At 34.8% G+C, this 15,217-nt stretch overlaps 1 protein-coding gene across 1 annotated transcript; it reads right to left on the bottom strand.

The window, feature by feature from the left end:
- Positions 1 to 801: 801 nt before the first annotated feature.
- Positions 802 to 1,872, bottom strand: LOC113697050 (probable calcium-binding protein CML36). Its single transcript, XM_027216477.2, has one exon. It carries the CDS (start codon positions 1,636 to 1,638, stop codon positions 922 to 924), a length of 717 nt encoding a protein of 238 aa, XP_027072278.1. The 5' UTR covers positions 1,639 to 1,872; the 3' UTR covers positions 802 to 921.
- Positions 1,873 to 15,217: the final 13,345 nt, after the last annotated feature.

Genomic DNA, 15,217 nt, shown 5'->3' with positions numbered 1-15,217 from the left:
CTCCGATGAAAATTTTCTATTTTTCCGTCGACTGCCGTGCTTTTAAATTATTCTAGTCCTTAACATGACACCTAACTATAGTTTCCTCCGATGAAAAATTTCTATTTTTCCGTCGACTCCCGCCCTTTTAAATTATTCTAGTTCGTCGACTCTCGTTTTTTTAAATTAAATTAGAATAAATTATATAAATATTATTGCTACTTTTAAATTAAACTAAACCGATAAAAAAAAATTCCTTAGATTGTGTTTGAATTACATTTTTCGTCATTTTTCATGAAAAAATTATTGTAACGATTTAGTATATGTAAGGAAAAAAGGTAAAAGAAAAATGTGATCACGAAAAACGACAATATTTTTCAACGTAAACAAGCAAAGCATGGCCTTAAAGTTTTCTCAGTGTTAGATTCTAGAAACGTGGAGAGGGACGAGAAGGTAAAGATAATAATAAATATAAATATTAAGAAAAAAATAAACAGAATAACATCTGCTATCTGAAGCATATGATGGAGTCCACACAATAGATATTTGAAGATTAAACCTTTTTCTTTTGCTCAATTTTCTTTTTATATACCGCAACATGAAAGTTGAAACAACTACTTCGAGAAAGAGAGATCAATCCCAGCCGTCCAATTGCTCAATGGTTTTCTGGCCCTCCTCGGATCTAAATCCCTAATCAGTAATCCCAACCCCTTGATTGAATTAACAAAAACATTTAAAAAAAAAAAAAGAGATACACCCACCTATTTATCCCGATTAATACACGGAAAATTCGAAGAAAATTAGTAAAAGGAGAGAGAAAGATGATCGAATTACAGCAGACTTTGAACATTTTCTTCCTTCCCCGAAAACCAGGACCAGAATTAAGATCACGATTGATTATTTATTCTTTTCCATAAAAAAAAAAAGAAACAAATTAACCAGTCATCTATGGAGCTGCATCATCATTCGGGAAAAGTCCTCGAAGCAGACGAACCCAACCCCATTTTTATCTACTCCGCTTATCATGCGCTGGCACTCATCTAACGTGCACTGCCCGTCCCCAATCACTCTAAAAACGTTGTACAACTCCTCGGCGGTAATCCTCCCGTCGTGGTCGGTGTCGAAGAAGTCAAAGGCGTCCCTCATCTCGGAGTCGCAAGACGGCGGCCCAAAAGCCGAGCCGATCGCTTCAAACTCCTCCAAACTAATACACCCATCTCCATCCCTATCGACTTCACTCAACAACATGTTCAGCTCCTCCGCGCTGGGCGGCTCGGCTCCCACCCGGCTCAACAGGGCCTCGAGCTCCTCCCGAGTGATTTTCCCGTCCCCGTCCTTGTCAATCATCTTGAACGCCTCCTTCACGTCTTCGTAAACGCCGCCCGAAATCTCCGACCACTCGTCGGCGGTGATTTCGCTCGACAGCGTCGGCGGGAGTACGCTCGTCGGCGTTGGGGGGGAGCCTTTGCTGGTCCTGAGCTTTTTCTTGACGGATTTCGAGTTGGATAAAGAGGAAGTGGAGGAGGAGGAATCGGAAGACGACGAGGTGCCGGATGAACTGAAGGAGTTCAGCAGGTCATCGGATCTCGAAACGGATCGAGACTGGGATCTTTTGTACTTGTTCAGCAGCTTTCGCGGGACGATCTTGGCCAGTTTCATGGTGGCTGGAACGGTAAAGCAGCAGAAGAAATGATTTCTTCCTTGTTGTTGCGGAAAGGGCAAGGGAAATGCTGAGAAGAAAGAAGGCGAGTGTGCGGGGAAAGAGAAAGGAAGCGGGGGAGGTTAAATGGGAATTTGGGTAGAGCCATGAGTGAGCTTCGAGGAAGTTTCGTAGAGAGAGAGTGGGAATTTCAAGAGAGAGAGAGAGAGGAGGTTGATGAATAGTAGAGGAGTTGGATTCGGTTTTAAATACGTTGGTTAGGGACTTAGAGTTTAGACTTTAATATTTGGGTTGCTTTTGGTTGGTTTGGATATTGGAAAAGATTTTCTAAAGACATTTAAATTTCACCTAACTTATCAAATCAATACACACCATATTATATTTAGGGTAAATTATCCAATTGACCCTTTAACTCTTTGTCTAGGTAAAATTAAGCCCCTCACCTATTTTTTGCTGACTTTAAACCCTTGAACTTGTAAAAGTGGGAAACCGTGGCCCTTTTAGCCAGTTTCTCCGGTTTTGCAACCGGATGACCAATTCACACGAATGCAAGTGTGCTTCTTCAAAGGGCATTTTTGTCTGCATATTCTAAGTAAAAAGGGCACAACTCCTCCACCTTCCTTCCATTTTCCTAACCCAACCCAACTGCTAGTCGAAATTTCACAGCAACAATGGAAGCAACAATGGAGTGGCAAGAGAAAATCTTTCCTACAAGGAGTTTCGACTTGTTGCTAAATTCTTTCTCTTGCCACTCCATTGTTGCTTTTCGTCTACAGCAAATTTAAGAATGCTCAACAAGATTTCAGAATGATTCCAAATATTCTCGCTTTTCGTGCAAGTATCAAATGATCTAAAGACAATACCGCAATACACCAATTTTGGCAACATTATGAACTACCAGTCGCAAGATCTCAGACAAAACTAAAGATGAGAGAAAAGGAGGCGGTTAGTAAAATTCTCTCTTTTTTTTGATAAATAAATATGGGCAAATTCTATAAGATAATTTGTACAGAACATCATTTGAAAAAGCACACCGGAACCCCACCGCCGGCGGCTGCATCGGTCGAGGCTCCGGTGACCGATGCACCTGCCAGTTCGAGGAGGAGAGGCGGAGGACAGAAGAGAAAAGCAAGCACCACCGGCAGCGGCAGCAGTTCGACTCCTCAAACAACCTCGTCCAAGCGCCAGGCTCGTGAGAAGCCGCCGCCCGTACCTTTCCCTCCGATCCACAATGGTCTGTAAACCAGAGCTCGACAGCAGTCGAATAATGGGGCCGCTTTTGTACCTTCGCCTTCCGGTGTGAAGAATGAGTTGGACGAGGTGGCTAAGAGAGAGGCTGGAGGCGGATAAGTTTTGAAGGGGGACGAACCAATTTAGGAAAGATTTTTCTCCAACTCCATGGATTCTGTCTCCAATCTCAAGAAAATCTTTCTCTTGCCACTCCATTGTTGCTGTGAAGTTTCGGCTAGCAGTTGGGTTGGGTTAGGAAAATGGAGGGAGGGAGGAGTTGTGCCCTTTTTGCTTAGAATATGCGGACAAAAATGCCCTTTGAAGAAGCACACTTGCATTCGTGTGAATTGGTCCTCCGGTTGCAAAACCGGAGAAACTGGCTAAAAGGGCCACGGTTTCCCACTTTTACAAGTTCAAGTGCTTAAAGTCAGCAAAAAATAGGTGAGGGGCTTAATTTTACCTAGACAAAGAGTTAAAGGGCCAATTGGATAATTTGCCCTTATATTTATCACACCTCTTACACTAGAACACTTTTGTCCAAATAAATATATTTGAGCCCATCTATCTCAACGAGTGTGATATATTTATTTTAGGTGTCATATTCTTAAAAATATAAGATTAATTAAAAAATATATATAAATATGAAGGAAGATAATAATTATTAGTCTGTGCATATATATATATATGATAAGTTAGATAAATTTTTAATGTGTTAACGAGTATCTAATGGATATCTGTTTAAGAAAAAAATTCAATATATTTTTACTAAAAAATTAACAACTGAACCCATCTTAACGAGGGAAAAAAAAAATGAGCTCCTCTTGGTGAGTGGATCGAGAGCGCTGGTTAGCAAAGCCCTAATAAAAGTAAGAATGATTTAAAGGGACGTTCCCTGATTATTGGACCAAAGCCAAGTGGTTGCGTTTGGACTTGAAAAAAAAAGTAGGAAAATTTGGTTCAGTCTGGTAACATATTCCATTTTGACTGTGCGACGTGCGTACTTGTATTGGTACGGTTTTCTATTCTTCTTAGAGAATATTTTAGAAATAAAGCTGTTAGTATTAGAAATATTTTAATTAATTTCTAAATTTTTTTTGAATTAATATTTTTTGAATTAATTTATGTTATTAGAAATATTTTGGGGGGCAACTGGAATTAGAATAGCCGTTTTGTTTATTATTAGCATTTAGAATCTCGAATCTTTCAATTTTATGAGTAATTTTTTATTCTACTAATAAATTACTCCAATGACTGACTTTCGTTTGATTAGGGATTTTCTTTATTACCTTTTGTGGATCAGTTTTTCACGGAATACTAGCAGATAAAGTCGCAAAATCAACTTTCTTGATTTGCATGAGACTAAAGATGGAAAGGAAACTTCGTAGAAATGCTAGGTGAAATTTCGTGAGACATGCTCTTGATTTTCGTATAACCGAAAGAGAATTAATCTTATAGGAGGATCTCAATTTCATCAATTATTACTTTCTTATTTCTTTTTTTCCCCTTTCTTGGGCGTTGCATCTAGAAAGTTTGATGTAAATTTCTGTTTTAAATATTTGTTATGTTGATTGTTGACCTACTTGACGATTTTCCAGTAATTCGTTGAAGAAGATAAGGGGCACGGTTACTAGAGACCTGTTCATGAACTAAGATTTTGCCGAGGCAAAAATACCAATTGAATGGTAATAGTAATTTTTTTTTTGGTAAATAGGAGGTTTTGAATTTAAAGCGTCCTACTTACAATCTCTCTTTTTTTACCACGTTGAAGAAGATAAGGGGCACGGTTACTAGAGACCTATTCATGAACTAGATTTTGCCAAGGCAAAAATACCAATTGAATGGTAATAACATTTTTTTTTTGTAAATAGGAGGTTTTGAATTCAAAACGTCCTACTTACAATCTCTTATTTTTTTACCACCTAACCGAACCCTTCTGGAATATTATCGAATTATACTTTCTAAAATGAGCAATACTAGGTTTTTACATCATTGTTACAAAAAAAAAAAAAAAATAGATGTTGATTGTAATGAATTTAATATAATTTAGTTAAAAACGTATACGCTATTTAGGTAAGGTTACCTCAAGCTCCATTTATAGCTCTCTTTACTTTTAATTACTGTTTCGATTTGGCGTTACTACTTTTCTAAAAAATTAATACTTGGAGTCTTTAAAGAATGCTCACTATTTACATAAACCATATTTTTGTTAGTATTAGGATATCAGAATCCACTGATCAAAACTTTAACAACCAACTTACTTGGGACATTTACTATTCAAACTCGTTGACAATTTCTCATTTCGCTCCATTACAATTTCTAAAATCATAAAACAATACGTCTCATTTAAATGGAAAAAGAGACAAAAAGAAAAAGTACCTATGAAATGCTTTTAAGTGAAGAGTAACCGTAAAAAGTTAATGTTGCAATTGTTTTTTTTTTTTTTCCATTTGCAATGTGTATGTTGATTTTCATGCAAAATTGGTGTGTTTGGATTGCAATTTTTCTTTGAAAAATTGTTACGTTTTTCATGGACATATTTTCTAATCACCTTTTTACTTCATATATATCAAATCGTTACAGTAATTTTTCTACAAAAAGTCCAGGAAAATGCAATCCAAACAAAGTTAGTTCACTGATGTTATTGACTCTCAACCTTAAAAGGTTTTGATGTATTTTCAAGAGTTGCAATATACATCAAGGAAAAAAAAAAAGATGCAGCATGAAAGCTAATTTATGCACTTGAAAAACACATTTGTGAAATTATTTTTTGTCCCAAAAAAAGGGAATTTGCTTCCCTTCTTCTTTAATTAGTGTGGAATGGGTTCTCCTAAATGTGTGATTTTGATTTGGGCAAATTTGTCCTTTTAATTATTTTCCCAAGTGATGGAGAAGAAGGTGATTGGATTCCAAATCTGATACCTATGATGTATACAAGTACAACGGTGGCTTTTATCATCATTGGGAGAGTGATTATCAGAGGAAAATTTAAACGCAAGATAACTACCATTTAAGCTAGATGAAGACAATTATCACTTTATTTAAAAATCATTGTTGAATGATTTTGTCACCCGGTCTTTTTTTTTTTTATTTGGTATAAATGAGAATGACAATTTTATTGGTTTAAGAAACTACATTGTTGGCAGCCATGGAGGAATTTGTTACTTTGGTCTTTGGTATGAGGTGGTTATAGTGGGGTATGAATGGTTCGATTACTTTTCCAATTTTGAACCAGACGTCTATGGTTTGTTTAGATTTCCCATTGGACTACTGATTTTTCAGTTCCTTGAACTTGGGAGGAGGCTGGAAGCCGTCACACTTATCTATTTGCCATATTTTATTCCAAGGTAAAGTGGGATTTTTTTTTTAAAGATTAAGAATTCATTTGGATTGCTATTTTTTGAAATTTTTGTAGAAAAATGATACTAATTCACTTTTGGACAGTAATCAAATTAAGAAAAATTACATCTATTCCCTCTTTTTTCTTTTTTTTCCCCAAGTAAGTTAGCCAAAAGCAAAAGATTTTGTTGACAAGATTGTTGGGGTAAAAAGGGGTTTGTATTAATTCATCCCACTCTTTTGTGACCGATTAGTACGCATTAGAAGCTCCTATGTACGATGATGTTTATTTGACAAGATTGGTAGGGCAAACCAAAAAAGAACCTCCCAGTAGATTATTGGTACGCATTATTTTGAGTGCATTGTCAAATTTATTGGACATTTATACGGAGCAGGATAAGAACACACGATCTTTTGTAAGGCAGTGATCCGATCTTATCAACTAAGACAACTTATATTGGTATACAATTGCAGATGCTAGTGATTGTGTTGTAATATTGAGCCTTCATCATCACGACCCTATTTCAATCTTTTTTTTTTTTTTTTACCCCTAGCTATATCCTTCCCACCCTCAATTGTCAAGTTCAGAATTTGAAACTAAACCTTTTGATTAGTGATAAACAAATTTTCGTATAATATCAGTAAATAAATCCGAAGTTTGTCACATAGTAACAAAATATAATTATAATGTAGGGTGATGAGAATTTCTTCCTCTATCAAGGTATCTTTATTTAAGGGGGGAAAAAAATTATACTGTACAAAATAATTCCAAATTGTAAAGGGGTTGAAAATCATTTGAAAGTTTATCATACTTTTTCTTTGATAATGATTTTCTTTTGTAACGGTTATCCCACAGTGGGACTATGGGATAAGACATGATGATTGAATTTTGACAAGCCTTGCTTGCTCCTTCCGCGAAAACTGAGAGAGAACCCAAAATAGAAGATGGCCGAGTTGGGTCCATTCAACCTTAATCAAGATTCAAGATTTTTTGATGAGGGAAATTTTCTTTTCAACTCTCAATAATTGAAATGATGACATCAAAGCCACATTACTAGTGGAAAATATATCAAACAAATGCAAGAGATAGAAGAATATCTTTCAAATTTGAAGAATTAAAAGACAACATTTATAGAACTCCATAATTTCCTACAAATATTTATGCAAGCAATTAATAGAAAAGTCTAGTGTATACCAATTCCAAATCCCAAGAACGAATAACCATTAATGGTCACAGGGCACGAAGTTTATTTGAACGAACATGGACCATTCTCTTGGTTTGAGTAATTTTATTATCAAGTTAAAATTTCTCGAATTTAACAAATTTGTAATCTTTTCCCCCTTGAGCCAAGTTCATGTCTTACCACTGTAAAAATTGATATTCTACTTTGCAGCTTTTCTTGTGCTTTTATGGCTTTAAATGCTTTTAACCAAAAGTTTTTTCATTTCGTTGAATTTCAATTACAAAAGATTTTTCAAATTTGTTGCAAAAACAGAATTTCGATATTCGAATTTATATTTTCTTTTCTAAGTTACACTGAGATCCACAAATTTCATTGCCAAAACTATTTTTCATAATAATAATAATAATAATAATAATAATATAAAAGGACAATCAAGATCAATGAATTCATCATTTTATCATTCCTTTTCTCTTCCGCATGCCCACAATTATTATGTTACTATGTTCTAACAGTGAAAATCAGCACGTTTTGGTGTCTGACCGCTAATTAAAACGGTGTGCTAGATGAGAAATTTGAGCCGATACCGCACATTGGACTTTATGGGAGAAGTTCCTCATCTGAAAAGATGAAGAAGGGCAAAAAATAAAATAAAATTGCAGAGGGCTCCCAATACCTTTTCTTTCTTTCTTTTTTTCCTTTTTTTGAGCTGATCAAGAATTTATTGTGCAAATGATCAAGGTCATCTTTGTACAAATGGATCAAAGAAGCAGATATTAAGTGTACGTTTGATAAAACTGAAATCTGAATCTAAAATCTGAACTCTGAATCTATTAAATTATTGAATTGTTAAATATTAAATTTAATACATTTGAGTGCATATTATATTTAGTGATAAGTGAATAGATTATCACTTAATTTTGGAAGCAAGTTTTACTTAAAAAATTCAGTGTCACTTAATTAATTTAGATGTTCAATTTTTGGTTATCAAATGATTTGAATATATTAATATCTGAATGCATTAAATTTAAGTGCTAAATTGGATTATCAATCAAGACTAAGTATTATCATTATATCAACACTAGTACAAACCGTGTGCTGTCGGCTGATGATAAGACTATGTTGTTTAGTTATCATATCTGTCCAAGAAAACCCTGAAATTTCTCCGAACATGGAGGAGCCCAACTTTGTGAACCCCCCTCTTGCACTCTAGCTTTTCCATGTACCATAAGAATTGGCTCGTTCAAAACAGCTGGCTGATAGTGAAATGATTTAACCTGTTATGAAGCTTCTTCCTGTAAGCATATTCATTTTCCGGGCATTCGTTATAAAAATTCTAAAATTAATATGAGAGAAAAAAGAAGCAAGTTTCAGTTTGGAAAACTCTCATATTTCCTGAGATGAAATTGGAGCACCTAATTAATAATTATCATGCCAAGGGCATGTTCAGGAGGCTCTTTGTTATTGGGATAAATAATCAATCCAAATGGCATGTATTAGAGGTCACTAGCTAAAGCTGTTTCGATGAAGACTTTTAATTTGTGGATAAAGTTGCAACGCAGAATGATAAGTTGAAGAGTGTAAAGACTAACTACTAGTACTTCTTTACATCTAACTATTTCCACACACACCGAAAAGAATGGAGAAAAAAAAAAAAACGAAGCAATGAGAAAGGATTGTGAAAGATTGATCTCTATGGTTTAAGCCCCTTATACAAGGTTAAGCCATTAAAAGTGTCAGATTCATGCACCCTAGGATAAAAGTCTAGCCATAAGGAAAGGAAGGATAATTTCAGAAACCTCCCTTGAGGCTACTAACAATTTCACTATTCTCTCCTGAGATTTGTAAAATTATACTAACCTCCCTTAAGATTTATGATTTGATAACAAAATCAGACCATCTTTGAAAAAGTATGATTAAAAAATTACTTCCAGGAGAGAGATGAAAATTTTGTCTCACAAATGGCCTTTATGCATTTCAGTCAAGTTGTATTAGTAAGAAGAATTATCAGTCAAGATGTATTGCAGTTATAATTGTCTCAAAAAATGTCATGATTTTCAACTAAGATTATACTTTTCAAATATTAAACTGAGAATAGTAGAGATCATTTATCTGACTTAGGGTATGCCTTTTGTGATTTTGCACTGAAAAAAACTTCCAATATTGTCTTTTCTTTACCTCCTTTCTCAGCCACTTCCATGAAATTACCTTGATACAAACGCCATCTCTTTAATTTCTAAATTAAGGGAAAAATCCTCAAGAACAAACTTGTTTTTATATTTCTTTTCTCGGTACTTCCTTTGTTCTATGTGAACCTTTCTTGTATACGATTGAAATGTGGTCATGTCAAGTCCTATCAATCACAAAATGGCGCCAATTGATGTAGCAAATTGGCGCTATTTTGTATCTTCCACGCTATTGTTCATGCTGTTAACAAATAATTCTGTTAATTAGTTGATTTGTATCATAATTACTTAATTCTTAGATTTGAGTTTCTAATCTCAAATAATGTATTGGGGTATATGAGTAATTTCATCCAAGATGAGCGCCCCTTATTCTACTAGGAGAGATCAGTGTAATTTCCCAAACCTCAGGTGAGGTCACTGAAATTCTCAAAAATCTCAAGGAGGTTTTTGAAATTATCCTGAAATTATAATGCCACTCAAGGAATCAAATCAACAAGTCAATGTCAATCTAGGTTAAGCTGCTGGCAAATCAAACGCAAACCATAGTTTACTGCGTGTGTGTGTGTCTGTGAGAGAGAGAGAGAGAGAAATTTTTTAGTTGGATAAACAGAAAGAATTAAGGTGGAAATAGAGCTGGAGGTGGGGTGTATAGTTCCATGATCTCACAGAGCTCAAAGCTGCGGACTGACCTAACCTAACAAGCTTTCCGGCAGCACGCGGAAATCTACTGGCAATATGGGCTGAACACAGTTAAGCAATATTGCATGCTCAAAAGGTAAGTAACCAAAAGATAATCGTTCTTGCACGCCGCACACGGTTTAGCCACGCCTTCTACAGCTTTTCCACGCGACGAAAGGGTAGATTTTAGCTTTAATTAGTAGTATTCTTTAGGGTAGTACACTTTGTAAACAAATGGGCTCATGATTAAGGGTGCATTCATCCTCCCAATCAAATTTTCAATACATTGAAACCCTCCCCCTCGAGGAGCAAGGGCCTTTAAATAATTATCTCGAGGAATGTAAGGGAGTCATTGATAAAAGCGTACGAGGGTTGGAAATGGATATGAGTGTGTGTTTGGATAGCAAATTATTCTAAATAAAATTTTGTTTGTATTGTAAATACATTTTTCAACATTTTTTTATATTTTTAATTATTTTTTTATCTCACATATATCACATCATAAAAAGTACTACAGTAATTATTTCAAATAATACTCTATCCAAACAGATATTATACTTATTGTTGGGCAGATTACTATAAAAAGTATTCTATGAGAATGAAAAAGTTGTTATTATATTTTGGGAAAATGACCTGTTTCATCCCTTACATTTCACAAAAATATTCTTTTCGTCCATCACTTTTAAAACGAAGCAATTTGGTCCCTGACATTTAAAAATTAAACCTATTACATCCCTGAATCTAATTATCAATCTAAATCAAACCATCCAATAACCCAGTGATAAATTTCGGAAATAGAATTGATAGATCATTCCGTCAACTCCATCATATTCACATGACATTTATTGAACCAAAAAAAATAAAAAGTATAAGATCACAAAAGGTCATTCTTTGTCTTGAAATAATAGAGTTTTTTTTTTTTGGAAAATCTTTTCATGTACCGTTAGTATATACGCTTGCGAGTCTAGATGTATATCACAAATACAAAATGTGGCGTTTAAATTTAAATTGAAATGATGTGGCAGGTACATAAACCCATCAGTGTATACAATGACATTGTAAGAAAGATTAATTCTTCTTTTAGATGTTATAATTTTTTATTTTTTATTTTTGGGTTCATTAAACTTCACGTGAATATCAAGTTGAGTTAGTCAAGTGATCTACAAATTATACCCCCCAAAATTTGTAATTAAGTTGATAGATGGTTTGATTCAGATTGATAATTGGGTTCAAGGATGTAATAGGTTTAATTATTAAATGTCAGGGACCAAATTGCTTCGTTTTAAAAGTGAGGGACGAAAAGAATATTTTTGTGAAATGTAAGGGATGAAACCGGTCATTTTCCCTTATATTTTACCCTTTATTGTTCGACTTGAGTTTCATAGTGGTTAACTCATTAGTAGAATGAAAATCCATAGTTAAGGAAGAAAGATGAAAATTCATGCTTATGGTTGGGGACAGAACTAGGGAGGCGCAGGACTGAGCCACTGCTCCTCCAAGTTCTAAAAAACTAGCCTTTTCTCCCTTAAAAAAAATTAAAGAGTCCAAAAAAAAAAAATCTAAGTAAATTGAAACTTTTCATATACCAAAGTTTTAGATATGTTAAAGTTTGTTCCCGCAAAATATATTTTTTTGGTTCCGTCTGTCTATGCCTCTATGCCTATGGTGGGATTTGTGGATCCGATTCTGATCTTATTCTGTAATCCCAACCCAACGCCTTCAAAATATTTACAGAGTTTATCTACTAGGAACCCAACAATGATAGATTCTTTTGTAAGTGTCTAAGCTTTTTTGATTAAGTAACAAATCTTGTCCTTTTTTTTTTTTAATTGAAACGTACAATCATTAAGTCATTCTGATTGTGAATTGTGTGGTGGAATCCAAACTGTCCTTCCCAAATAATTGAGCATATATCACGGGTCTACTTGATACCTTCTGAAGCTCTGATAAATAATTTGGTGATCCTACATATATATATATATAGCAAATTTTGTCCTATATATCCCCTGTTGATGGTTAACTCCCCACTGAAACATTTTGTTTGTATTTGACACCTTTTGGCATAAGGTTAAGGGACTTGATGTTGGAATGAGAAATATTTAGTACTGGGATGTGTGTGAAAGTTTTGAATACTGATTTGAGCACACATCTAAGTCCTTTTTATAACGAGTATTCATGCCATATTAACCAAAAAAAATAGTGTGATGGGACACTGATCCAGGCCATAATTGCAATTAGTGGTTTGATTGGCTAGTAATGGCCTGGCCGGTAATAAGGAATGAACCCTCCTACCTCCATATCCCAATTCCCAACAACACTTTCCTTAATCTTATTCACTAAAAGTCTCATAATCTAAGCAATTACAGCTTGTTGCTCCCATGAATCAAATAAAAATCAACGAGTCGTGTTTCCCATTATGTGACTCTAAAAGGAGATTTTTGCTCCATTATAGGAGTATATCTTAGGGTAAAAGAGGTTTTATACATGAAACCCGGCCAACTGCTTTTGTACCCAATTTCATGCCCTAGATACATTAGTTTTTCATATCTCTTTTTTTTTTTTTTTTTTTACAATATTAGGTATTACTACTATAAAGTATGAAAGTACTTCTCAAGAATTGATGCTGTGTCTCCTTGAAAATCAACTTCAGTGAGCAGCAATTCTTGCTGGCCAAATGGAAGTTTTTAGCTGAACCCATTATGGGCTGGAAATTTTTTGTTATATGAGAAAACATAAGTACATTGTCTACAAGATAACAAGGAGTAAGCCTTTTAACTCTGATATCGTAACCAATACTACTAATTGATTGAAGTGATTTGCTAGAATAAGATAAATGGCGAATGGTAAAGAATAATGTTGTTGCTAATAAGTCTCAGTATCTTACGTAACAGATTCTTTCACTTTAAACAAAAAGATCAAAAAATAAAAAGCCATTCAGTCTTTACAAAATATAAAATGGCTATTTAAAGTTATTTATAGGGATAATTTCAAAAACCTCCCTTGAGGTTTCCAGCAATTATAGAGAGCTCCCCTCAAGTTTCAAAAATTACACCTACTTCCCTCGCTTTTAAGGTTTACGTAACAATATAGACTCAATAGCCTATATTTTTTCACAAATATCCTAAAATACCCTTCTTCTAGAGAATAAGACAAAACAAAAACAAGGTTTTAATCTTTAACTTCTTATACGTAGCATACTCACAAAAGCAAACAAAGTCCAACGACCCCAATTCTTCTCAAAATTCATTACTTGCTAATTCTTCCTAATATAACTCACTACCACAACTACCAATACTGACAGGCGTCAAACCTGTGCAATAATAAATACCTGCTTAAATAAAATATAAATTCTGTATATAGCGGTAAGCAGAGTCGAATCCACAGGGACTGGGGATAATTTAATTTCTTCTCAAGTTCCAGATATGGGGGGTTTTGAAAATGATAGTAACTAAATTACTTGGAATAAATTAATTAAAATAAAATAACTACAACTCAAATAACTAATTATCACAATAAAAATAATAATGGACGAACTCTAGCCAAGAGACAACTTCGGAGATGGTTCACTTAATTCGATCACAGATGCAAGGATTATTCCAGTTACTATCTGATAAATTAGTTATAGTTGTCATACACGCGATAAACAACCAACTCTTCCTCAATTTGTCGATAGCCAAGGTACGACCGTTGACTATTGCTCTAATCAGGAAATAACCCTAGGTACGACCATAGAAGTTCAATTCCCTAATTGCATGAATAATTAGAAGAGCCTAATTCTAACCAATCAACACGCTACGAGGGTCTCTTTAAGTTAGCCTGTCTATCTCCCTGACACAAACCCAATCATGCCAGTTGCCACCAGTTTAGAATAATTAAACAATTACGGATTTAACTACCCTAATTGGCTTCAGGTTATTGAATTAATCTAGAATCCGGGCCCTGGATAATCGAATAATAAAACAACCATATGAACATAAAGCAGAAGATAGACAAATACCAGTGAATAATGAAAATAAATAAAAACTAATTCGATCTCACAAATTTAGTAGAACCAAATCCTTCGTTGTTCTTGGCCAGACAAACTTAGCCACGCCTCATGAGAAAATCTTCAAGTAATTTCATTGAGGTCCAGGCCATCAAAAGAGCCAAGAAAGAAACGAAACTAAAACTATGCTAAAAACTGTCTAAACTAAAACTATTGATTGATAAGCTTTCTCTGCACGTTTGTCTCCCTTTTTAAAGCCAAAAGGAAGTCTAATGCTATCTATAGTGGTCCCCACACCAAATTCAAAGTCTTGTACGTTTCTTTTCCTAGAGTCCAAATGACTCATGCTTCTTATCCGTGGTCCCCGCACATGTGGACAAAGCCTCCCAAGTACTTGTTGTTCCAAGTCTCTCTACGTTGCTTTTTTTGAAAAGCCCAAATGACTAAATGCCTTGCACTAGCTTGTGGTCCCCACCAATTCAAGGACCTAAAGGTTGAAGCCCTTAGAAGTCTGCATTTTTCCATACAAGTCCCTCCTTTTTGGTAATTTTCTGCTTCACTCCTGAAATTGATTCCAAATACCAAATATGAGTAAATATCAGCAATTAACACAATATTTGTCAGGGATAGAAAGGGAAATCAATAATAAATTTACTAACAAATTATACCCTATCAATTCCCCCCACACCTGAATCATGCTTGCCCTCAAGCATGGGGAAAGTATACAGACACCAAAATTTGATAATGGTCATTGCTCTATCTACCAAATTGCCAAGATATTCAAGAGAGAATCATATATCGGGCATTAGTAATTAAAATCCAAGAAGCATCCCCCCAGTTAGCTTCCCAACCACCAACTTTTCCAATTTAAAGCAAACTAATCTAAGAAAAAGGAATGGTTGCTCACATTTATCAGTAAATGGTCCAGCTATTAACCAAAATCTCGACACTAAGATCACAAACCGGCAAGCTGACTTATTCA

The sequence above is a fragment of the Coffea arabica genome, chromosome 6e, assembly GCF_036785885.1.
Source record: "Coffea arabica cultivar ET-39 chromosome 6e, Coffea Arabica ET-39 HiFi, whole genome shotgun sequence".
Classification (NCBI taxonomy): domain Eukaryota; kingdom Viridiplantae; phylum Streptophyta; class Magnoliopsida; order Gentianales; family Rubiaceae; genus Coffea; species Coffea arabica.
Note: the sequence above shows the minus strand (reverse complement) of the source record. Positions and strands in the feature narration are given on the sequence as shown.

What these genes read in the sequence shown, in the direction of transcription:
- LOC113697050 (XM_027216477.2), bottom strand. Translation starts at nt 1,638, where the DNA reads ATGAAACTGGCCAAGATCGTCCCGCGAAAGCTGCTGAACAAGTACAAA.